General features: G+C 36.5%; 1 protein-coding gene across 3 annotated transcripts in view; it reads left to right on the top strand.

Moving 5' to 3' along the window:
- The window catches only part of CDK8 (cyclin dependent kinase 8), a 73,689-nt gene that overhangs the window by 34,293 nt on the left and 13,916 nt on the right, over positions 1-25,480 (top strand). For 2 of the 3 annotated variants that reach the window (XM_027677847.1, XM_027677846.1), the window contains exons 3-6: positions 1,408-1,518; positions 4,599-4,739; positions 21,651-21,708; positions 24,465-24,596. In XM_027677847.1, coding sequence (XP_027533648.1) covers positions 1,408-1,518; positions 4,599-4,739; positions 21,651-21,708; positions 24,465-24,596 — 442 coding nt within the window. The remainder of the gene's footprint in view (positions 1-1,407; positions 1,519-4,598; positions 4,740-21,650; positions 21,709-24,464; positions 24,597-25,480) is intronic. The other variant, XM_027677845.1, reaches the window with a different exon arrangement.

Here is a 25,480-nt window from a genome sequence, read left to right as displayed (position 1 = left end):
GTTACTTACTTACGGTTACTTACTTACGGTTACTTACTTACGGTTACGGTGTGAAGGCAGGCCGGAAAGTATGTAAGGCAGTAAGACCAAGTCTGGGCTCACTGCCAAGGGACCATGTGGCTAGGAGCAGGGAAACAACTTGATAGGTTGGTTAAAACAACCAATGGACTGCAAGAAGAAGACTATATCACCTTTTAAGGAAGAAAAGAGGGAGGCTTGGCATGGGAGGAGTGAGGGAGTGGTTATGTAAATCAAAGAGTCTTAAAAGGCCTCATCCCTCGCATTTGGGGTGTGCTCAGACCTGGTCACAAGTGCGGTGCAACCAACACGCTATTAATGAAAGTTCTTTGTTTCGCTTTATTTGGCCGTCTCCAAAATTTTAATTAGAGATATTTCTCACAATTCCTTTTATTACAAATGTCATCATTTCTGGCAGACTGAGCTGGCAAGAATTCATATAGTCTTGAGTAGCCACGCTTGACCATAGTTTGCTTAGATAAAGTTTTTGTTTCTTTCTTAACAATTGAGTGAGTATGATATGATTGTAATATGACCAGTAGAGCTCAAATAGACTGATGCTGTCTGTATTCAATTGTTGTGTTGTATCTCATCCATGCTTTTCTTTTGGTGGGGTTAAAGCAGTAGTTTCTGAAGCAGCTGAGCAGGCTTAATGGCTCACTGCTGCCGAAAGAAGTTCTTCTAGCTGTATCCCTTCACTGGGGTTGTCTCTGCTGTTAGTGCTTGGCTCAAGAGCTCTGCAGCAGGTCGTTGCCTTTGTGCATCTGAGGTAGTTTTCTCTTGAACTGGGAGCTGTTTTATGGGCAGCTTCTGTGAGTGCACTGACTGGTGTAATCTGTGTCGTGGGAGGGAGTTGGACCTTCTTCTGTAGGGAGTGGTGACCTTGTAGATCAACTGACTCCACCTTACAAACTACATCTTCATTTAGCTGACTGCATTGACAGGCTCTGAAACGAGTCATCTCATTCAGTTTCAAATGTCTGCAACCAAAATGTAGCATTTTCTGATAATTGGGAATCAGGAGAAAATTGGGTACCCCAGATGGCACTGTCGAAGATTACAGCCTGTGGGAAAGGACAGATGCTACAGCTGGCTGTTTGCAGAGTCATTTTGATCCTGGACAATAGTGAGGTTTACATAGACTTCAACTTTTCGGACATGAGTAGAAAGTGAATGCCCTGAGGGGGTTATGACCTGCTTTCAGCTTTGATTTCAAACCAAGGACTGTTTTTTTCATGAAAAAATATGTGGTTCTCTGTGCCTTGCAGATTTCAACTTTTGTTGTTTGTGTTGTAGAGTGTGTAGCAAAGACTATTAAAAGGACTTTCCAGCCCTTTCACAACTCTGGATGTGTGGATATAACTGTTGCGGACTTTCTGTCTTTTGCAGTTGCTGCGGGAGCTCAAGCATCCAAATGTCATTTCTCTGCAAAAGGTGTTTCTTTCTCATGCTGACAGGAAGGTGTGGCTTCTCTTTGACTACGCTGAGCATGACCTCTGGGTAAGGTAAATTGTTTGTAGGTACCAGACTTAGAGTTTTAGCTGCAGCAAAGGGACAAGATCAGGGGAGACATCATTTTAAGCATGGTATAGCCTCATGCTCCGTGCTTGTTGGATGCATTTTCAGTACTAAAGGGAAAGCAACAGAAAATGTTGAGTCAACACAGTACACAGTTAACCTGTGATCTCTTTAAGAAGATAAAAATCTGCAATCAGTTCTCAGTAGCTGGAAATCTAGTTAAATAAATATAGAATAGAACCGCCTATTACAGTTAAAGTAGGGTGCAGGAAAATGTAATTGATGATGCAAGTGAATTCCCTTTGAAAAATGACAAACTTATTTTCTGATTAGGACAGTTTAGAGTTTGTTACATTGTTTGTCATCCCTGAATACATGAAGTGAGAGTAGTGCCACTGTATATAATGGAAATTTAATTAATATGTTTCAGTAGGAAGAATTTTTACTCAACTCCTCTGCAGAAATTCTATATATTTGGGAGGAAAGCTGTTTATTCCTAATTGCAAGATAGAGCTTTAAAATATAAACATGTTGGAGTCAAAGTACTTGTTTTAAGATAGATACCACTTTCTTGTGTTAACTCAGTATTTTTAAGCTTAATACCCATTTAGAATACTTTAAAAAATAAAGTAGGATTGTGAAAAATTAAGAATACCATGCAACCTTGACTTCCCTGAAAAAGTGTGCCTTGAATTAATTGACATACAAGTTGACCATTGCTTTCAGTGGTACAAATATTGTAACACTAACCTTAAAAGATACTAAGATTCAGATCAAAGGGTGCAGTGGAAGCAATATGGAATGAGATGGACGTTTTTATGTTTGTGTTCATGTAAGAATTTAACAGTATGAGTTGTTTTTTCCTCAGTATGTAGCTTAGCACAAATCAGAGTAAAACTAGTTTTGGAAAATGGTGTTTCTTGTAGTTGGGAATAACTCAGTAGCATTTGCCTAAAAACTAGTATGTCAGTTTTCTTTCTGCTAAGCTAAATCAAAGATACTTTCTCACTGTTAAATGTCTTCGAAGTTCTGGTACTTGGCATTGAGATTTTGTTACCAAAATAAAATTAGAGAAAGAAAGTTACCAAACAGCTGAAATGTTGAGACATTCTGAAGGCTGATAAACAAAAACTGCAACATCTTGAGGAAATCGAATAAAGTTGGTTTTGGTTTTGTTTTTTTTTTTAATGTGGAGGAAAAACAAGCACATTCTTTTTTTTTCCACTGCTCCCCTGCATTTATGATATGCTAAGCTACAGAAGTTTAGCAATGTTCGAGTTTTTTTTTCTGTTTCAAAATGTGCTGCAAGGCTTTATATTTGTTAAGATGATTGTGACTATTAATGACCTGTCTTTCTTTGTATTTATACATTTCTGCATTGCTTCATATTTAATCTAAATCACTGCAGAAGCATTTCTGTAAATGAAACACTGGTTTGTATATAAGTAACTTAGGAATGACCCTCAATTTTGACTTTTATGCTTACATGCACATACCTGTATGAATTCCAAAGCTCCCCAGTCATACCAGCTCCTGGTTGTTCCCTGTACATGGATGAGAGAGACTTAGTTACAGTGTCTGGGCTGGCTCTGTACCCCAGAGAGCCATCTATGGACCAAGCCCTCCAGTGCTGTGTGTATTTAGCACAACAGGTGTCAAGCAAGGCTGGGAAAGGGCACAGAGTGTATTAGAGCAGAAGCAAAAAAAGTCTAGGACAGCCATCTGTTTTTCTGCCTGTCTCTGAAAATTCACTTCTCTCTGTCCACTGTGTGAAAAATAACATTAGCTTTGGAGTCGGAGGAAGTGGGAGGCGAAAACTTGTAGCTGAGGGATGCTCATGCACATGGTGCTTGGCTGACTGTGCAGGGACTGTCACCTTGTCATCAACATTTCTCTCCTCTGTGTAGCTTCATTTTTATCGTTGGCAGGGCAGGAATGTGCCTGTTCCTCACAGGAAAGCCAAGCTTGATGCCTGAAGCAAAGGAGGGCAGACTGTATGGAGCTGGGCTGTGGCAAGAAAGGAAAGGCAGTTTCCCAAAGGATGTGGGGGAGTTGGTTTAGCTAACTGGCACCTGGAATATGAGAGATCAGGAAGGTAGAAAGAACACATGATAGAAGTTTGGTACCAGGTTTTGGATGGACAAGATCAGGGCTATTTTGATGATCACACAAGTGCGAGCCATTACAGAAAAGAAGTGTGAATGCATTAAGAAGTTTGTTCTAGAAATGAAATTGCCTCTGTTTGAAGGAGACAAATGGAAATGGTTACCATGGCCATGGCACACCTTGCTATTGAAGTTAGTGACATCCTTTTGTACTCCTCGTTGTTGCTAGATATCATTGCTTTTATATACACTTATAATTGCTAAAGGTTTTTTCCATGTCTGGCCTGGTGACTGACTTTCAGATGGACAGATCTATAGCTTTGCTCTGTCAGCAGCTTCTGTTTTGAGAGTACTGTTTTAAGAGTATAGCGAATGAAGAAGCAATAAATCCAGGCTTCTGATTTAAATGTTAAAAACTCCCAGTACAGTTTGCAAAAGTTTCTATTTGGCATTAGGTCTTGAATAATACACTGTCATTATTACTGTAGGAGAAAAACCTAAAAGTAAAATAGTGTAGGAGGTAATGCCCTTGTGATTATGTGATGTGACAGACAAGATATCAGCATATCTTAGCAAAAAGACTCCCCAAACAAAAACATCTCTAAAACCTCCAGGATCAGTGATCTGCTAGGAAATTAGCTTTGACAGTTGTATTGGTTTTGTATTCCTCATACAAGTTTGTGAGAGTGAGTGAGCAGGTCTGTAGGGCTTAGCTGACTGCTGGGGTTAAACCACAGCAAAAACTGATTTCATTTTTGAGAGATTTTTTTGGGACAGTGATCACTTTACCTAGTACAGTATTAATTTTCTAGTACTTAAGGTAAATGTTTCTAGTTTTGAAAATGAATCATAAAGGGTTGGAAAAAACCTAAGAAGTCTGTGTAAGGAATCAGTGGCAATCTTTTTGCGTAAACATTACACTTTTTTTATTTTCCTTTCTTTTTTTCCCCTTTGCAGCATATAATCAAGTTTCACAGGGCTTCTAAAGCAAACAAGAAACCAGTTCAGTTACCTCGAGGAATGGTGAAGTCGCTGTTATATCAGATCCTAGATGGTATTCACTACCTGCATGCTAACTGGGTGTTACACAGGGATTTGGTAAGTGGATCCACAATGGGTTTTAGCACTGGGATGATGATTGAGGGCAAGGATTGTTTTTTAAATGAAAAATCACTGGGAAACAAAAACGCTTGTGCTAATAAATATGTATTTTTACGCTGCAGTCAAACAGCCTTGATTAGTAGAGTGAATTTTAAAAGCTGGCTGTGATCTGATATGCTTGTGAGGGCAAGTGTATCAGATGGCTGTTTTCATTTTTTGATTTTTCTGAACAAACTGTTTTAAAAGTGTTCATTTAAATAACAGGCATGTTGAGGTACAGAAAATGCCTCTGGTAGTATCACTGCAGGCAAGAGAAATAACCAAATGAGGCTTTTGTGTAGGTGGGGGAGAGGATGATTGGCTGTAAGAACTGCTGAAAAATAAAAATTCTCTGAAATTAAGTTTTACATAGGAAAGTAGCTTTTGAAGGCCATTATCTTCTCCTAATATTTATAATCTACCAGAAATATAGCCACGCCAACTTCTGAAGTATTCTGTAAGTAAACTGCTGTTTATCCAAACCACAATGTAAGCAAAACGTTTTGAACCTGAGTGTTTTTTAATCATAAAATTCTTCTAAATTGGTGAATCTCACCAATTCTTATCTATTTGTCCTTGAAATATGCCCATAGCTAGCTGGCCTTGTTTTGTCTGTTGTCTTAAAATTTGGTAGTTTTCCTGAACCAGTTGTCTTTAGCTCTTATTCTTAGAAGTACAGTGAAAAAAAAAAGTGTTCTCAAAGTATGATACCTACATATGATAGTTCTAATTATTGAAATTTCATTTGTGTATGAGAGTATCATTACTTAGGCCTTTCATTGCTATGAGTCCTTATTACCAGTTCTATTCTGTTTGGTGCAATAAATCTGGCTTCCTTATTACTCTTCCTTTTAGTCTTTGAAGACTTTTAGTCTTTGAACAGGTTTTAGTAGTGTTCCTGGGAAGGTGGTCAAGGACTAGTTATCTGTCTATTTTCATGCCTGATACGTGCTTTTACAGAATGCCAATATCTCTTTTTAAACAGATGGGAAAAGATTTATCTCTGCTAAACATCATTTTCAGAACTGAAATACAAAGAAGCTTTGTTTTATCAAAGTGATTGTATGAATGTTGCTTCTAATTTGCTCCTGGTTTTAGGAATAGAACAAAAGCCTCAGCACTGAGTGGAAAAAAGAAAATCAAAAATATTCTGGTGGCCTTGTGATGACTCAAAGTAGTGGAGCAAAATATAATAAAGAAATTCATAGTGCATCTTACTACTTAGACAACTTGGTTTGAAACCAAAATGTAATGTCTTCCTTTAATGTTCTGCCTGCAATAGTACTTTCAGTATATTTTTAAGAGGCATACAGAAAGTAAATGACCTGTTATCAAGAATCAAATTTTTCTCATATTTTACTTTCTACAGTTTCAAAAAATTTATTAACTTAAAACTCAGTTATGCTTAAAAGAAAACCATGCATGTTGTTAGCTGGATGGCTCAGGAGATGGGTAATTTATTACAGAGCCTTTCACATCTAGGTCTGTAGCTCAAATACAGTTTAAGTTGGCAACTGCAAAAAACTATTACCATCTCATTTTCTGGTCTGTGTGAAATGAGTTGGTGGTCTCAGTCCAGCATGAAGTTTTCTTCCAGCAGAAAATCCACCTCACAATTGGCTATCTCTTGATAATCTGAGGAAAAGACCAAAAGCTTGAGGCAGAGACTGAGAGGTCTTCCCACTGGAACCTTGTCAAGCTGTGTTGGTGAGAATCCTATAAAAGCTGTACAGGGGCTGCCTGTGCTGCCTTGTCTGTGGAAACAACATTGTCATTTTGAAACCGTCCAGTTTGAGCTGCATTTAGAAGGCACATGTTTCATGCAGGACAAAAGACAGAATTGTACCTGCCAATGCTCTCTTCCTTTTATTTTACTCGTAGGGTTTCTGGGAGTAACCTGAGTAACAAAAAGGATTCTACCTAGTGTTTTGTCTTAAAAAGACAGGGTGGTGCAAAGTAAAGCTTGAAAATTGGGACTTTGCTAGCACCTATATAATGATTCAAAGCAGAATAACTAATGTTAATGCTTAGATGTGGTTTTCTATTCCAGGATATGTTACTCTTCAGGAATAACAGTGTTAAGTCGTCAATTTTAACTCCAGATTGGATGGCTGGACAGATTTACTATGTTTTTCTTACTGTGCCTTTAAAATAATAGGTGTTGCTGTAGTTTCTAGGTGGTTTATATTTTCCTGGATTTAGATACACCCACAGAGCTGTTTAAGTAACAAGCTTGCTTTCAAGTCATATACTAGCTATTATACAAGTGATGGTGCTTGGGGGTGGTAGAAAGCTAAAGAGTGTAGTACTTTGGCAGAAAAATCTGTTATTTGCTACTTCTCTCTCATAGACTAAGGATTTTTTAAAAGAGTATGAGTTATTTATATAATTACCTTCCATCTAAGTGCAATTTTCTGCTTTTGGTTTGATTTTCTGTTGGGTTTTTTGGTTGTTGGGGTTTTTTTTTGAAGATGTCTTAGTGAAGTTAGCTTTTAGGTAGGTAATGTTCTGGAGTTTGAGATCTTGACCTATGTAACCAGAAACAAAGCACAGCATAAAGCAACTCCTTTTTTGCTGGTGTCTACAAGCCACGCAGTAAAACTTAGTGGCTATTAAATCACAGGAACTTAGACTGAAATTTGTCTTCACAGTGTTGGAATTAAGGAATCTTAATTCATTTAAGATTTGTATAAATGACTATCCTTCTGTATGAAACAGTAAAAACTGTAAGAAGACAACAATTGTCTATTGTGAATTTTATATTCATGGTTTGTCTTTAACAAAGAAAATGCCTACAAATCTTTGCAGTAACTTAACTATTTAAATAGTTAACTGGTTTTTTTCTTTCCCTGGGTACACGAAAGCCAGTTCACCATTTCCATCAGAGCAAGGGAGATGTTGATTGTATTTATTTTTGAATACTGCAGTCCTTCAGTAGTTAGATTTTCCATAAGTCTTTGAAACACCCCAGTAGAATTTTTCAATAAATAAATGCCAACCTTTTTTAACTTTCTTACTTTACTTGCATATTCTTCAGCTTTTTTAAATTTCACGGCTTAAAGTAATTGAAAGCAGATAGTTTATTCATGCTCTGATTGTAGCAGGAAGGAAATAAGAACGCTTCATGTAATCACCACAAAGTGCATCAATTACAGTTTTAATAATATTTTGAATTTAGTTATGAAGCATGCATTTTGCTGACTTCTTTTCCTAGTATTTTTTCCATTTTATAATATCCAGCTATTGGACTTGCCTTTACTGCAAGTTCTTATTCTACACTAAAAATAAGCGTAAGCAGAAGATTATCCATAGATCTGTTTTCATCAATCTGCAACCTCAACAGCAAGGGAAAAGAGAAGATGCATTTTACAGCGTGCTTGGAAGGTTTTTTCAAGTAATGGGCTCAAAACAGCAGTCTATTTGCATGGTACAGTAACTTTTGTGCCATGCCTGTTAGTATTTGAAAGTGCATCTTTATTTAATATTATTTTGTAGTAGTCCTGTCTACACAATCAGGATCCAGTCTCAGCTAAGAGAGGAGCACCCCTCCACTACATGTGTGGTCACTGACAGTAAGATTAGTCTGCAATTTACATTAATAATAGAATTTGCATCTAAACTATTTGAAGTACTTCCATGGTGCAGCAATGCTTAAAAGCATACCACCACATCCCCAAAAAAACTACAAACAAAAAACCACAGAGGAAATCTCACAGGTCTTACTTGTAGTACTGCAGCTGGGACACTAGGATAAAATTATTTTTGTTTCTAAATCTTCAGACTACATTCTCTGTCCCATTTTTTTGTGTGGGGTGTGAGTGGGTGTTGAACTGATGAATTGCCACTTGGCAAGCCAGGTATGGAAGAGGGGTTAACACAGTGTTGGGCTCCTGCTTCCTGTTCCCTTCCTCCTGTATCTTGCCAAAGGAATGACAGTTTCTAAACCTTTGTCAATAACATCTGTGTCCTAGTTAGTCTGGGATTGTGTCACTGTGGATGTGAACATTTGCAAACTAGCACAGGATACTGCTAGTGAATGTGTTCTAGTGTGTAGCTAAGCTGAACTGCTGCTTTGAGGTAGTCAAGCTTTAATACAGTTGGAACATAACTTTCTGGGACCTGGACTCTTCCCAAGGATACCTGCTGCCAGGTTTGGGATTAGAGATGTTCTTTTAACAATCAGCGAGGAGAAGCCACTGCCAGAGTGTTTTTGTGGGTTTTTTTTGTAGACAAAGTCTTAATTACTTTTCAGGCTCTGGAAAGTGAATCACTTAATTGTGTGCATTAGGCAAAGTTAAATATGTGGAACTTTTACCCTGGCAGCTTACCATTTCCCCCATTAGAGCTTTAGAATCCAAGGAATTCTCCCTCATCAATATTCAACGATGACTTCAGAAATACAGGAATGCCCTTTGGTGTTGCTGTAGAGCTTCCAAATCTGCGGTCATTTGAAGGAATGAACCTAAATTCTTAAAAAGAAGAAAGAATTAATAGGAAAAGCTGTGCACGTTATTAGAAAGAAGTTTGCAGCTTTTAAAAGCAGGGTAGTTTTCTACTCTGTTTAAGTGTATCATAGGCATCGTTTCCCAAAAGGCATTATAATGACTTGGTAGTGATTTTATTTCAGAGGAGAAAAAAAAAAACAAACTAGTCCAAACCCAATCACTCTTTTGGTTGTCAGCTGTTACATTTCCCAGGATTTTTCTTTGCAAGGTGTTTTTCATTAGGTATGCGCTTTCATGAGATCACAAAAGAACAGTGTGTCTGGCAGAACCTTGTTTTCTTGCATATGCTTACAATTACATGCTTTTCTCTGAGTTGTAGTTTACTATAATTCTAAATATTCTATAGTTAAAATAATATCTAGTGTTTCTTAATGCTTCTATTTACAGGGAACATGACTACTCCCTTGCCTACCTTTCTTAGTATTTTCTTTGTCTTAGATTAAACTTTCAAACGAGTAACTAATCCAAATATAGAAATGATCAAAGGAGATTGCAAAACTTAAGTATTTGGTGCTCATGCCAGTGATTAAAAAAAAAAAAGAGAAACTACCAAAAAAAGGAAAACAACCCAAAAAACTTGAAAGAAAATAGCCTCTTAGGTCAAACTTTTGACTGAATAATGTCTGTCAACTTTATGCAAATGCAGATTTAAAAGTAGAAGTGGAACATATTGCTGCAGTACTACCAGCCTTCCAGTTAGAAAAGTAGAGAGAGATGTGTGAGTTTGTGACAAGATCTTTGAGTTCACCATAGAGAAGCCTATAGATTTACATAAAATAATGTGCTTCATGTTCATATATGCAAATCATCGTGAGACCACTTTCTATGAAAGGCCATAGCCATAAGGAAGGGGATGTACCTGTGGGGAAAAAAGGAAATGTCACTCCAGTCTTCAAGGAGGACCTGGGAAATCAGATGCCAGTCAATCACTCTTGCCTTGATCATTGGAAAGGTGATGGATCAAATCCTCCTGGAAGGCATTTGCAAGCTGAAAGATATGAAGGTGATTGGGAGTAGTCAACATGGATTTTTATGAAGGGGAAATTGTGGTTAGCCAACCTGAAAGCCTTCAGTGACTAGCTTGATGGATGGCATAACAGCAGTGGATATTGCTTCCTTTAGTAAGACTTTCAACTCTGCATCCCATACATCCTTGTCGACAAACTAATGTAGAGACTAGGAAGTGCACAGTGAAGTGGATTGAGAACTGACTGAGTTGATGGGCTCAAAGGATTGTAATCAGTGCCATGAAGCTGAGCTGGACAGCAGTCACTAGAGCAGTGTCCCAAGGGTTGATAATGAGACCAGTGCTGTTTAACATCATTATCAGTGATATGAACAAAGAGAGAAAGCACACCCTCAACAAGCTGGCAGATGATATCCAGAGGTGCCTTCCATCCTCAGCTATTCTGTGAATGTGTTATATCTTCATCATTTGATCTGTCTTGAAAAATTACCGTTTTTTCAAAGTCTAAAATCCAGCTTATGACAAATAATAGAAGAGAAACCAAGGGGATGGGGAGCTATGAGGGAGCAGGTGTAAGATGGATATGAAAGATCAAATAGCTCATATGGAGTAAATAACAATGTGAAGAACGCAGTGAAATTCAAAACCTTTGCAGCAAAGGAGGACATTTTTGCAATGTATCTTGTCTGCAGTATGATGAGGGGGAGGATGTGGTGCCATTTTCTTTTCCTGAAGAAAAAAGGCAACGTATCACCAAAAGTTTTTTTGGAAGCTGTGTGGTCAAAAAATGAAAGATACACTTCTACTGGATCATCAGTTGTTACAGACTTTGGTATGAAACACTTGTGTAACACTAGTGTCTCTAGAAAGAGATACCTGAAGATATTAAAAAACTTGTCAATTCTATAGGATTAAAGTGTTACAGAGATTCTTATTTTTAGACCTTTATTGGATTAGCCCTATATCTTTTATTCTTAGCTGGAGGTGCTAAGTACTGGAATCCAATGGAAAATATAAATGAAAACTTAAATTTAGAAAACTAAATTTAGTCTACTCCTCCAGTTGTATTTGGGTCTTCATTGCAGGGCTTCCTGGTGATTTTGTAAATTGACAGTCTTTAAAGATAGTGAAAGGTTTTGTTTTTTTTTTTTGGTTTTTTTTTTTTTTTTTAATTCACGGGGCACATCCATTGAAGCAATTCTTGAATATGAATGTACTCTTTCATAGCTTTTTATAGGTTGATCATCTTTAACCTTAGATCCCTTATAAGAAAATGCAAGGCCATTTTAAGTAAGGATGGTGAAAGGATACTATAAACTCAAATATTTATGTAATATGTGAGATCAACAGAAAACACTTGAAAATTTTTATCCAAGCAACTGATGTTTAGCAAAATGTCCTAAAAATCTTGGTAATATTTTACCACACAGAGCTGTTAGTTTCAAATTAATAATAAGATGGAGTGCTGAATAGGGGAACATTTGGTGGGTATTTTTCTGATTTCCAAGTGAAAAGCTCATTTCTTAAGTTGATTCAAATGAAAGTAAAGTGCAAGGAAAGGTCAGAAATCTCTATTTCAGGTACAGGTTTTTCAAATCCACTTCTCTTAGATTACTGCTTTTGTTCAAAGCCCCGTTTACTTGATTGTTGAGTCCAACTTTATCTGTAATTTTTTGTAGCCTTTCATTATCTTCTGCAGGTGTTTCCAAACAATCTAACTGTATCAGTTTGTCTGGGGTACTGACTTATGCTTTGTCTGGTGGAACCTAAATTTAGTTTTTCTGCTTTTTAGCTCAGTATTTCTTTTCCATAAACCATTCTCAAAATAATTAATCCTCTGTGGTGATAAAACCGAAGTCTTGCAACCTTCATGTTTACAGCTGGCAATAATACTGGCAACTATTTTTTGCTCTATTAGTGAGTATATCTTGTTTTGAAACTACAGTAAATACAATCTTTGCCCAAAGTTTAAAGAGGAGGTCAAGGGGGAGCAATATGTGTATTATAAGAGGAGCTTTGCTAATTTACCAATTCGATAATGTGACCAAACCTAGGCAGAATTACTCTTGAGACTGTTATTGCCTAGAGAAAATACAAGTAGAGTTTCTGACTTTGGAGTTCTGTAATCAGTGTAAACTTCTGTTGAACTGCCACTATGTGTCTTAGGGACATACAAGTGCAACACAGATTAGTATTTGTAGACATGAAGTTGCATTACATGATTATTGATGTTTTAGTGATATATTTTTGCCTTTTCTTCTGTAGAACTGTCAGACGCAAGAAGCAATGGAAGCGGAGTATTTTTGCCCTGATGTTTCTACATCATTGTAAATCAAATAATTTTAACCAGTAATCCTAGACAGGTTAACAGGCAGTGAGGAACTATTGCAAAAGGGGAAGTACAGATTTGAATCTGAAAGTAACTTGTAGTTTTTCTTTATATTAATATAAACGCTATAAATGTGAAGAGTACTGCTTTTGTTTTCTCTCTCCTCCTTTCCCTGGAGTCCTTCAGGACTAGATCCAGTGTTTCAGGACTGATCTTTATAACCACTTTTATCTTTACCTTGCAGGGTATGAAATCAATGCAGACCTTTTCTGTGCCTTTGCGAAGTTTGTCCTTGTCTGGTGGAATATACGTTTAATAACAGCACCAGAAACACAAGTGTCCTCATATTGCATATTGACTTGTGAACTGGAAACAAGGTGGTGCTTTAGAGTTCTAGATATACAAAATAACAGCATTGTTTTTACAGTCTCTAGGAAAAAATAGTTAAAAAAATATGCAAGTTCTGTTTTTACAAGAAAAAAACCCTCATTATGTTGATGTGTTGATACTGTGTAGCTGCTTAAGGAGACAAAGCTTACCTGGGCAAGCTGGTTCTTTGTTAGTTTCCCCCAAGAAACCTTTGTATCTGTTAGCAAAATTCAGGTACATTTGGTAAAAAGATAGGATATTAAAACAGACCATTTCTTTCAAATTTCATGAGAAATGCATTGAGAGTTGCACCAGAGCCAACTGGTAAAATACTTTTGCTATTGTTTTTTTCAGGCTTAGAAATACTTTGACTTAAATTCCAAGGCATTTGAGTAGATTGATAACTAAAGTAGAATAATGTAATGAGAATTATATGAGTGTCATGTAAGTAATATTGAGGAATATCATTCATAGATGGATATAGATAATTTTTCTATCTATCTGCCTGTATATATATGACACATTTGGCAATGCAAATACAGGGAGGACTATAGTAGATCTCTTTGTTTTCTGTAACTATGAACTTGTTCTTTCATTACTAGCCTGGTTTTTTCATGTGCTGGCTTTCCAAGATGGCCAAATACCTAATTCTGCTGCCGAAAAGAGTAATGTAGGTAATCCTTCACTGTTTGAAGGTTAACTCAGGTCATCTCAGTGCATTCCATGCAGTAGTTACAGGTAAAGTGGCTGCAATAACTCATTTCCATTTAGATAAATACATGTAGAGGTACGACTTCTACAGAGGAAAGGCATTCTAGAAACTTCAGATGGAATTTCTGCCACTAAGGTGATGAGCTGTACTAGCCAGACAGAAAAAGTATCAGCATAATTTGTGGTTCTGACCTGAGAGAGGTATGGGGTACCGGAAGCTCTTTGATCACAAATCTACCTTTGAAGTAAGTTTAGTCAATAAAATCTCTGCAGTAGGATTTAAAAAACCCTAGAGTATGATTTTAGAAACAGATGCAGTTTGCAATTTAGTTTTGTTGTTTGTTTTTTTTTTAACTGCTGAATACCTTAAGGTTGTGTCAAAGTTTACACGTAAAATGCTGTGAGAGAGAGGAATATAAATTGTTCAAAATACGGGAAGGAGCCATAGTAAATGCTTTTACTGCAGTCTGCTGTAGAAAGAAAATGCAGTGTTTTGTATGATTTATACTCGTAGAGGAAAAGATGATAAGAAAACAGTCATTTGATTAAATCTAAGCAGTTTTAAAGTAACCTTATAAATAGGACAAACTTATATAAACTTATATAAAAGCTTGTTCTTTATGAACTCCCAACTTCATGTCTTGCTCTTAACATGAGTGACACAAAACACAATCTTTAAGGTGTTGTTTGAAATACAAAGTTTCTTTAACAGGTAAACAGAAAGCCCATGCAACCACTGGAAAGTGCATAGTAATAAATTACATAGGCTTTTCACCTTTGTTATTTTTTCTTAATCCAGAACAGGAGGAGTTGTGTTAGTCAATACAAATAGGGTGATATGGAAGTAATGAGAGTATTATTTAAATGAAAAACAATAAAATAGGGCTGTTAAGGAAAATGGTATGAGCTGCCACAACTGCATGCAATCCAAGGAGTAAATAAGGCAATTTTCTGCCTTTGTGTGAATGTATTGGGATGTATGACATTACAGTACTACTGCATATCTGTCAACCTGTGGAAACTGCTCCAACAAAATTAATGAGTAAAAATGGTACTCAGTGTTTCTATTACTCATTCAAAATCCCTACTTGTGAGACAGAACTCTAAATATAAAAAGGAGTTGGAATTATATGTGGAATAACATAGTACCTGAAAACCAGTTTCAGAGCACGCTCTGCTCTTGCATTTGATCCTGCTCTGATGTGTCCACAGCATCCAGAGTCATCCTGACCTCTGCTGCTTTAGCAAAACCTTTAGGAAATATATTTCTTCAAGATTGATTGTTTTAATGCATAAAGGTCGTTACTACACTTTTGAATGATGTGTTAATGATATTTGACATGTTAGATTTTCCTGCTATAATAGTATTTTTGGCCTATGATACCCACCTTTCCTTTCTTGGAGACTTAATACAGAAAGTCATGCCCTGCAGCTTGTCCTGATGTCCTGAGAAATTTAATTAATTTTTTTTCTTTCAACTTGAATTCAGATCCAATGAAAGTGATAGAAAAGCCTGTGTATTAGGTGGTGTACAGGCTTTGAAAGGAAATTTTTGGATTGTGTTCAGTGCATAAAAATGTAATAGTGAGACCAACAGCTTTTATCAGACTGAAACAGAGATAAAATACAGTTGATGGTAAGTAGCAGAAGCCCTCCCTGGCATAGATACAGCATCCTTTTATCTTGCCAAACACTTCCTGTGCTTTTAAAATTTTTGAGCATGTGTGCTTTGATAATTTAGGGTTTTGTTTTTGTTTGGCTGTTACTGATTATTTTAACGACTCCAGGTTTTAATGAGAATTTTATTTAGATGCTTGATTTATTTATTTTAAACAGCTCTGGGATGTACTTTATAGGAAAATAATTACAGGAAGTATTACATTAAAATTTGTTTTCTTAATTTTCCAGTGCTTTTCACAATTAATGTGTTCTGTAATAAAAAAGTGTCTTGATGCTTAGATTTAATACATGTTGAGTTCTGTGGAGCCATTGTTTTTACCAGTGGTTGTGGTGGTCTTTTGATTATAATTTATTTTAAAGCCCCAAATCAGTTAATAGATGCAACAGAAATTATCTTGATTGCGAATACACATCTTTGAATTCAAGGAAAGAAATTAACTTCAGAAAAGCGCTGATACTATCACTTGAATGAGGGTGTATTGACAGTTATTGTGCGAGAGCGCTGTTTAGCATTGAAGTAGTCAGTTTTGTTCAAAGTGGAAGGAAAATGGATTATTTTCTTCAATCATAAAATATTCCAAAAAGACAGTTCCGGTCCCTAAGAATGCAATAAGGGAGCATCTCACCTTGATAATAAGGAACTATTTTGGTGTATGTTATGACTGCTTGAAGATCGACAAGGTTATTAGAGGTGTACCTTAAGAAGCATAAACGTTGAATGTGTTGTTGGTCATAGACCGAAGCTTAGGTTTTGCTTCACAGCTTTTCTTATCCGAGGACTTAACTGGGAAGTGATAAACCACAACAATATATTAAAATTTCTACTGCTATGCCACAAAAGTGCTCTTTTAAGCAGGCTACATTTTGCTAAGCCCTTGCAGTTGTCTTTCTAAACCTTTTTGATTATTTTTTTCCGTGCCATTGAATTATGAACTTCACAGCTAGACATTTTTAACTTATTTGTGTTTCATACTTCTCAGGCACTTGCTCACATACAATTGAAGAAGTTCAGTTTTGATTTGGTATGATTGCAGGGTTGTGTTTTTGATTCTGTTCCTGTATTGTTTAATACTTTGAAGTCTAAAATATAAAGAAGTCATTAAATATAAATCTTAATAGAATCATTGAGGTCATGGTTGCAAAAGCAAAACAATTTAGGGATAAAAGCCCTTTGCTTAGCGTTGTTCTTTTAGAGTTAAACTGCCTTTTTTTTAAAATTGAAAAGGAATGTTATACTTCTATCAATTATCTTGTCACAGGTAGAAATGGGTGGCATGGCCAGTTCTGAATATTGGTGGCATAGCCATTAATGACGCACAAATAGCAGTGATTAACAAAAGTCACTGGTGTGACTCACCCCATCACTGTGAATCCTCTGCTGAGTAATGTTTTAGTAGACAAACTCCTAAGTATTGAATTATCCAAATGAAAAGTAGTAAGGATGATACTAAAACCTTATTAAAAGATGCATTAAAATGCAGGTGTAAAGAGTATGAGTCTGTTCATAAATATGCATAGACTGCTGCAAAGAGTTAATAATAAGGATGGGGAGGAGGTAGCATCTGCGTTATAATAATACCATAATACAGAATTCAAAGGAATTTGTATTAATCACCAATAGCTATGTTTAAAATCAGTCTTTGAAAATTAGCGATTTTAGAAACAGACTAGTAGCAAAAATATGTAGATCAATAGTTCCTGCAGACCTGGTTTGATGCTAAAAGTACAAAGAATCAAAGATCGCAATGGCTAAGCTGTCTGAAAACGTGCATTTTTCCTCATTGCTTTGATGAGTAAAGTGTAGTGAGAGGAGGACTCAGCAGCAGAGTGCTTTTCCTGGAGCATGAGACAATGTTCTGTGATTTCCAGACATCTAGTATGCAAACACAGAATAAATAATCATCTCCTGCTCCTATCAATAACTTGCTCTGAGCAACAGGAATGCTGGTTTTGGTGGTGAGGTGGTTTTTTTTTGGTTTTGGTGGGTTTTTTTTTCTGTTTTTGTTTGTTTGTTTGTTTGTTTAGTTTTTTTTTTCTTTTTGTTTTTGTTTTTTTGGTCACATATCATCAAGACAGACGTATAATTTTCATTTTGTTTGCATTTTTACCTCCAAAATAGAAATTCAGATAAGTAAGTTTTGAAGTCTTGAGTTTCCTCTCTGTGAATGTACACAAACATTTTCAGTGTATGTTAAGAAGCAGTGTGTGACTGCAATGTTCGTTCAAAGTAGCAGTCCTGCAGAAAAGATGTGAAGAAAATGCATGGCTGGTAACCTTAACATGAGTCAATAGTCTTATAGAGAGAGGCAGGATACCTCACTCATACAAAAATCATATAAGGATCATATAAAGTGGAAGATACTGTGCAAGGCATGTAAAACAATCCCTCCACTGCATTTAGCATTAGTGAAGCTTCAGCAGTGTGTAATTTGAAGCACTTGAGTTGAAATAAATAGGTGGCCCAAGGCAGAACAGCTAGAGGGAATCCACCAGAATGATCATACATCCAGAAAAAAATAACCAGTTAGGAAACACGGAGCATGTGAGAGTTTGTGGTTTTTTGTTTTTTTTTTTTTTTATCTAGGTGATAGGACTGAAGAGAGAGGTTTGTCTTGGGAAGTGTAAGAAGTTCTTGCAGTGAAGTAGGGGTTGTCTGCTCCTTCTGCTGATGTAGGAGAGGCAGTGGGAGTAACCTTGTCTGTTGTGTGAGAAGGAAAGGAAAAACTGCAGTGGAGAAGAATGAAAGAGAATAGATTGCCTGGGAATTGTGCAGCCTTCATCACCAGGGACTTCAGAATCAGAGTGAAGAGAGAGTGGTATCGTGTCAGGTCAGGAAGATGGGTGAAGGTGATTACCTGAAGTTCTTGCTGTAGCCTGTGGGTTTTTATGTCTTCTGTTTGAAATTAGCTTGCTTCTTAGAATTTCTTTTTACACTTTGCAAATAATGATTAAATTAGAAGCACCTGAAAATGATTCAGTGAGGATCTTTTTTCTCTCATCAATAGTAATAGTGATTAAATGCACAAGATTAGGATTTGTCCAGGTATCGCAACAAAGCGTCCTACAAAGCCAGATAAGATTTAGTGCTGTGCTATGGTCACAGGAATTCATTTATGAGAATGAATTCTTCCCCTGCTGTTGAGGTGGGGTTTGGGAAAGGGTGATTTTTCTTAAGTGTAGTTCTGTGGGGTTGCCAGAAACTTGTTAGTCTCTGAAGTTACTCAGCTGTAAATCGCTGCATGGCTTTTCACATTTGGTTTACGATCATAATAGGTTTTTCATTTGTATTTGTCTGGCATGAGCAAATTATTTTACTTAATGGCAAAACTAAAGATGCCTCTATTAGAACAAAAATGAGTGACTTCAAGTTGATTATTTGTAGTTATAAAAAAAAAGATAGCTGTCTTACTGTGTTTTCAGAACAGAGTATAAAAATTGCTGAAAGATTTTTCTTCACTTGTTCAGCCCAAGTAATTTGAATAAGCTATTTCAGCTTTCATTTTTTCTGAATAATTAAATTGTAACTGAATATTAACAAATTAAACTAATGCTTATCCAGATTTCTCTCTTCTCTTTCTGCTTATTCTTCTTTGCAAATAACTTTGTAATGAGTTGCCCAAAATCTGTGAGTTGTTGGTTTTTTTGGTTTGTTTTTTGTTTTTTTTTCTCCAGATGGCAGATTAGAGTATAAAATACCTAACAAGAATCCCTGACCCGTGTATTGACTTTTGTTAGTGGACTTCAATGTTTTTCAGGGATTCCTCAAAATGCATATGTGCATTTAAATTGAATGGTCTTGTTTGGAAAATTCTTTCAACCAAAAATGTTGTTCCAGGCTACTCATGCAATGATATTAGAAATGGGAACCTTCCTAATAAGGCATCTTATTTAAAATTTATTTTTTTTAAATGTGATGCTGCATTTTTACAGTGATATGACTATATAAATATTTTTGTCTGTAGGAAGAATCTTCTGTTCCAAACAGAGCTGTTTAAGTGAAGGACCTTTGACTGTAGAAAAAAAGGTGAACTGCTGTGAATGGTTATTCCAGAACAACTGAGGGTTTTTTCATTTTGCAGCTTTAGTATACTCCTACACGGATTTCTAAATTGTCTCTATTGTAAAACTCCTGAAATCTTGAGTGTGAGTCAGGGTGTTGATACTTACTTTGCTAACCAGTACTGTCTTATCTCATTGTGCTTTCTCTTCTCATCTCTACCTACCTTGAACTTAGGGTAGAAGATCTTAGGTGCAGGAATTGTTACCCAGTGCTGTGTTGATTAGTCATCTGGTATAATGGAGCCTTTGTGTGAATAGGGCTCCTTGTCCTTATCAAAACCCAAACAGTAAAATATCTTAAGGTGAAAACACCATGGGGATGTTACAAGCATTTTGTAGAGTATTATCAACTCGTGAATTTGCAGGGGGAAAAATGATACTTTAGGTCAATGTATTATATATCTGAAAAATTTTAGTGCCTGTGTAATGTGTCATTAACTCTACTCAAAAATTATTAATTAGGCATGTAGCTTATTAGCACCCCGTTTATATTGAAGCACATTTTGTAAAAGGTATGGTTTTGTTCTTTGAGTCACAGTATAACAATAGAAAGGCTTATGTGGTGAAATGGTGTGTTTCTTACCTAGTGGATTGAATTGCTACAAAGTTCAGCATTAACTCTGAATTTAAAAATGTACACTGCTTGTTTATTTCTAAAACTTTTGTGGAAACAATCTAAATGGAGTGCTTTGAGAGCTGTGTGCCCACATACTGCATTTTTTTGATGTTGAAGCAGTACTTACCTGGAATGTATGCCTTTATTAAAAAACAAAATAGAAACAGGGTGGTGGTGGTATGGGGGACAATTTCTTCTGCAAATCACTGAGCTTAATATAGCACAAGTTGGATCTGTTACTGCTGTTGGAAGACAATGGGATATATCTTACCTTTTTTGATCATAGTCAAGCTATAATATTTTCTTCCATCTTTAACCTGCTCTCAGAAATGCAACACCTCAGATTCCTTTTACGTATTTTGTACACGGATTGTAGAGTTACAGAAATCCACTTTGGAGCCTTTCATAAACAACAGTAATTATGTTTCTCAAGGAAATTTTTTTCTGGATTACTAATTTTTTGTACCTGTTTTACACAATGTGAATTACTTATTACTTATCAAATCTTTTGCCTCTTTGCATGTGTTTACAACAGAGCCTGATAGATTCAGGAAGGGCTTGGGAATTGCCTAGAATGTGTTCAGTAAATCACACTAAGATATTGGGATTTATTATGTTAACTTTTAGGTAGTCTAAACTGTTTTGGTGGAATACTCTTTTCTTTAGATCAGTTTAAACTGGAAAGCAAAACAAGAGCTGTAAGTCAGCCTTATAATTTTTACAGGTCACACCTGAATAGGAGCCCTTGTTTTGTCCAGGATTTATAGAACGAAGGGATATCTAAATCACTCTATTTGAGAGCAAGTCTGGCATAGATTATCAGCTTTAGTTGTGAGTTTCCTTACTTTTTTCCCTCAAAATAAGCACTGCAGGTTTCATTATATAAACATTAGCATTTGAGGAATCTTTTGACTGCAGATACCAAGAATAAATTACGAGAAACAGGACAGCAGAAAATACAGGATTATGGAGTTAATTATGTTTTAAACCAGCTGAGCTCTAGTTTAATTTTTTAACTCACCTCCATAGTAAAACAAAGAAAGAGAAGATGGAGAGAAAAATAATGTAAAGGCAATGCTTTCCTGTTTTGCAGCTGCGTGAATTGGTAAATTGTACATAGGACACTTGTAAATAGGAATAATTAGATCATTTTTCTCTCCAATATTAAGTGATACGGTAATGTTTGATCTGTATCTCGCATATTTTTTATGTAAAATGTGTCTGCAAATGTGCCTAATAAGCCTGGGCAGCTGTAGAGCTGCTTCCCATCCCTGTGCTGGGATGGTGGACAGCAGTGGTACTGCCTCCCACTAAAGGATCTAGGGCAATTTGGGTAGAAATGTCAGCAGCTTGGCAGCTGCCAGCTCATGCGGGTTGAGGACAGACACCAGGGTGTCAGTGAGGGAACATGATGCTGGAGCACAGCAATGGCAAAAGGAAACGCGAGGAAGATGCAGTCAGGGAGAGCCTGTGTCTGGATCCTTGCACAGCTTTACCGGGACAGAGAAACTTGGCATTTTTATCAAAACAAAGTTGGTTTAAAACTGGAAAACAAACCTTAACTAACTTTTCAGAGACTAATGTTTAGGTTTATCGTGGTATATGTATTGTATATTTATTTTTTTTTCCACAGAAACCTGCTAATATTTTAGTTATGGGTGAAGGTCCTGAGCGAGGAAGAGTAAAAATTGGTATGTTTATATCTTTGATAAGTCCCAGTGTAGCATTTAAGTTAGAATGTTCTGAAAGTGCAGTTGTACCACCTAAAGTAGTCACTGTAATACTAGTATGTGCCTGGGCACATTGCCTAAATGCTGTTTTCTGAGTGACTGACTTCATGATATTAGCCCCATGCACCAGTTCTGACGATGAGATGCTGTAGCCTCATCAATAAAACATGGAAAATGTCATTATATTTTGTTTAAGTGGGTGTTTGTGTGGGGTGGGGGATTTTGATGTGGGAATAAAAGATGACAGCTAGCTAGGGGGAAAGGAGGAGAAAGAAAGGGGATTTTAAAATTTCCTCCATTTACCTCTGTAATGCCATGACATTACTTTGCTGCTACTTATAAAAATCTAAATAGGGAACTACTCATTGCTACAAACCTTAAATGTTTTTTAATGGAATCAAAGGTGTCATTTAGACTACAAAATATTCTTGAAAGAGCAGGCAGGTCCCTTGGAGATAGACACAAGGGATCTTAAAAGTTCAGAAAACACAGTAATCCACCCAAAATGCTTAGTGAGAACTACTGCTAAATGCTCAACCTGGGTTTTACCAGGGAAGGAAAGACCCAGTACTTTCCCACTATTGTAACATTTCGTGGTGGGAGTTAGTGTTTAGAGTGAGAGGATAATTTGTAGAACTTCAATTGTTTTAAATTAAATACGTAAATAAAAATTAACAGTAGTCTAACAGTAATAAACTGTAGCGGGCTGTGCATTATCGTGGCAGTGCTGTGACAGCAGGCTGCTTAATGCACAGCCTGCTTACATTTGTTATGGTAAGGCAGCCCTGTTTGGAAGCGTTTTTTAAAGCTAGTTCATCTTTTTCACTTCCCTCTGGCTTTCTTTTATGAGATTATTCTTCTGCATTGTTGCTCTGTTCTCTTAGTGTTTTGTTTATCTGAACTATATTGTTAATCACTAGTATAATGATTCAGGGTAGGATTTTCTTGGAGCATTCAGTGCTGCTCTAGTCCTTCCCTTGCCCTTTGAAATTCAGGGAGCAGATGAGCTAGGGCTGAATGCTTCTGCAGATCCTACCCTGAAAGTTTTTAATGCCCTTCCAAGCTCTAAGGTTGACAGTAGGGTTTGAAGTCTTCTGCACAGAAAACAGGTACAGCATGGACAGCAGAAGGGAAAATTCCTTCATGTTACCTTATTCTTCATGGAGCAGTTGCTTCCAAAACAGAGAATGTAGGTCATCCTCTGGGCATGTTCACTTTTGACAGTGGTGGCGATAATTGCTGTACACAACTGCTTGCTAGTAATTTCACGTAGACCACCCATTTATTTCTTAACTTATAACTTTGAATTAATTTGGGAATAACTTAGAAAACAACTAAATTAAGTCACTCTGTTAATGGACAGGTGAAAGATTCTGTATTGGGCCGCCAGTCCTCTGAGCCATCCATTCCCAGTGGGGGAAGAGGGAGGGGAACCCTGGATTTCTAAGTGTGTTATCAAAATGTAGAATTTTTGTTTCTTATTTTCTAAAGATATTGCCACAGCAGTAAAAGAATGCAGAAGTTATACCCATACCAAGGGCTTCCACTTTTCCAGTGTAACTAATTTTTCTAAAAAATACATAACTGGGATTTAACTTAAAATAATTTTATAGGCTTTTTGTGTCATTCTGAGTCATAAATTCACTTTCTGCCAACAATTTTCCTTATTATTCCTAGTTATTAGTGACTTTATCAATTTTGAGTAATTGATATTTCAGTGTAGAAAATGGTAAAATGTTTCTCTTTTTAAATGCATTAAAACAATCATAAATAGGAATGCATATGAAAAATAATTAAGAATTCTGTAGTCAAGTTAGACCCATATTTACACTACAGTTTTCCCTCATGTGGGTCCTTTTCCCTCGGAATGGCTACTCATCTCATTTCATTTGAGTCTTTCTCAGCATATGAATATCCCTGCACCACAGAGTCCCTCTGTCTTGGGGTTTGGGAAGTGGTGGGTTGGGAAAGAGACCTGGTGGGAGAAGCTGCGTATTTTAGTCTCTGCCCATTTTTGCCTGTAAGACTTATATTTGGTAGTTCAGACAGCTTTCTAGGCAGTTTTATAATACCAATTCTAAAAAGTAGTTTTTAATGATATAGTGCCCACAACCAGAATTTTAAAATTATAGCCTAAATGGTATTCAGTGCTGGTATATTGATACTGGAAATACATCTTGACAGAAAATCAGCAGGGAGGCAGATGCTGTAGGCTTAGTTGCTGTTTTTGTGTGAAGGAAGTCTTGCTACAGCTAACTTCATGAGGAGGGAGCTTTTGTCATGTGCATGTATGTATTATAAATCATTCTAACCTTTGCAGAACCTGCATTTTACTCACTTTAAAAACTGCTGCTTTTTGAAGAACCATCCTATAATAACAGAGTATTTTACCAGAGAGTATCAGTAAAATGAGTCAGGATTTACCAGTGTCCTGAAAAGTGAGTTGATGCACTTCTTCAGAACAATGGTTAATTCTTTATTCTAAATGGCTTAGTAATGATTTATAATTATATACTTTATAGATGATGCCATCCAGTAACTTCTCCAAAAGCTTTAAGAAAAATCTGCTCACAGAGTTCATATCTGCTACAGTCTGCGTTTGCACTTTATTTAGCAGTGGTGGTAGTGCTAACAAGTAAACTCAATCAGTTTGTTTAAAAAAAAAAAAATTGGTAGTTTTCCTCAAATTTTAAAGCACCTCTCTTTGAATTTTGCAGCTGACATGGGCTTTGCCCGATTATTTAATTCACCTCTGAAGCCTTTAGCAGACTTGGATCCAGTAGTTGTAACCTTCTGGTATCGAGCTCCAGAGTTGCTTCTTGGAGCAAGGCATTATACCAAAGCTATTGGTAAGTAAATTGGACGAAAACTGACTATTTTGTTCTTTATGTAATCTGAACCCAAATATTGAAGTATTGATAAATATTTCAAAGGACAGTAGCTGAGTTAAAGGTACGTTATTTGCTTCTTGAAGAAATATTAATCTTTAACAAGTTGTTTAGTTTACTGTGGCCTCTGGCTATATATAGGAATGAAATATTTCTGGGTTTTGGTTCCAAATGCCCTGCAATACAATCTAAGTTTATGTGGCTTTCACACAAGACTTTCATAAATGCTGTTAAATAAAAATATGGATGTATCTTTAAACTGCTAGTAGAATTCATATTATGATGACTGTGAGGCACAGTGCATTAGTTTTATTGCAGAGGTTATTATCTAGTGTAATAAATACATGAAATAAGCAATGTACAGAATGGAAAATATATTGGCTGTACTGAAACTAAACTGTAAAATCAAGCTGCATTTCAGCCTCTCTGTGTCTCTTTTTCAAAGATGGATGACAGATGGCCAGAGCCGTTGTGTGCTGAGGCTGTAGGACAGGGAACAACCCAACAGCAGGCTGGAGGGAGGTTCACCTTTACTGAAAGTGAACAGCTTTGCTATGGAAGGGAGAGAGACTGCAGAGAAAAGGATTGGGAAGTTTTTCTCTTGCTGGCTGGTTTAAAAGATATGCTAGAGCCTGGCAACCATTTTTTGGGAAATAACTTCCCCTGCAATGCTTCACTTGGTTTGCACAGACATGGAGGTTGTATGTCAGCATACTGTGTCATTTCTGTAACATGAAATTCTTTCCTCAGAACTCAGTCTTTTTTTTTTTTTGAGCTTGTGTCAATGTTTTTGTCAGAAATTCTAATCTTTATGCCTCAAATGTATTTTCATTTACTTCTCTGTT

Source organism: Neopelma chrysocephalum, unplaced genomic scaffold (assembly GCF_003984885.1).
Source record: "Neopelma chrysocephalum unplaced genomic scaffold, ASM398488v2 Primary Assembly neopelma1_43, whole genome shotgun sequence".
Taxonomy (NCBI): domain Eukaryota; kingdom Metazoa; phylum Chordata; class Aves; order Passeriformes; family Pipridae; genus Neopelma; species Neopelma chrysocephalum.
This window is presented reverse-complemented; position numbering and strand designations above follow the sequence as displayed.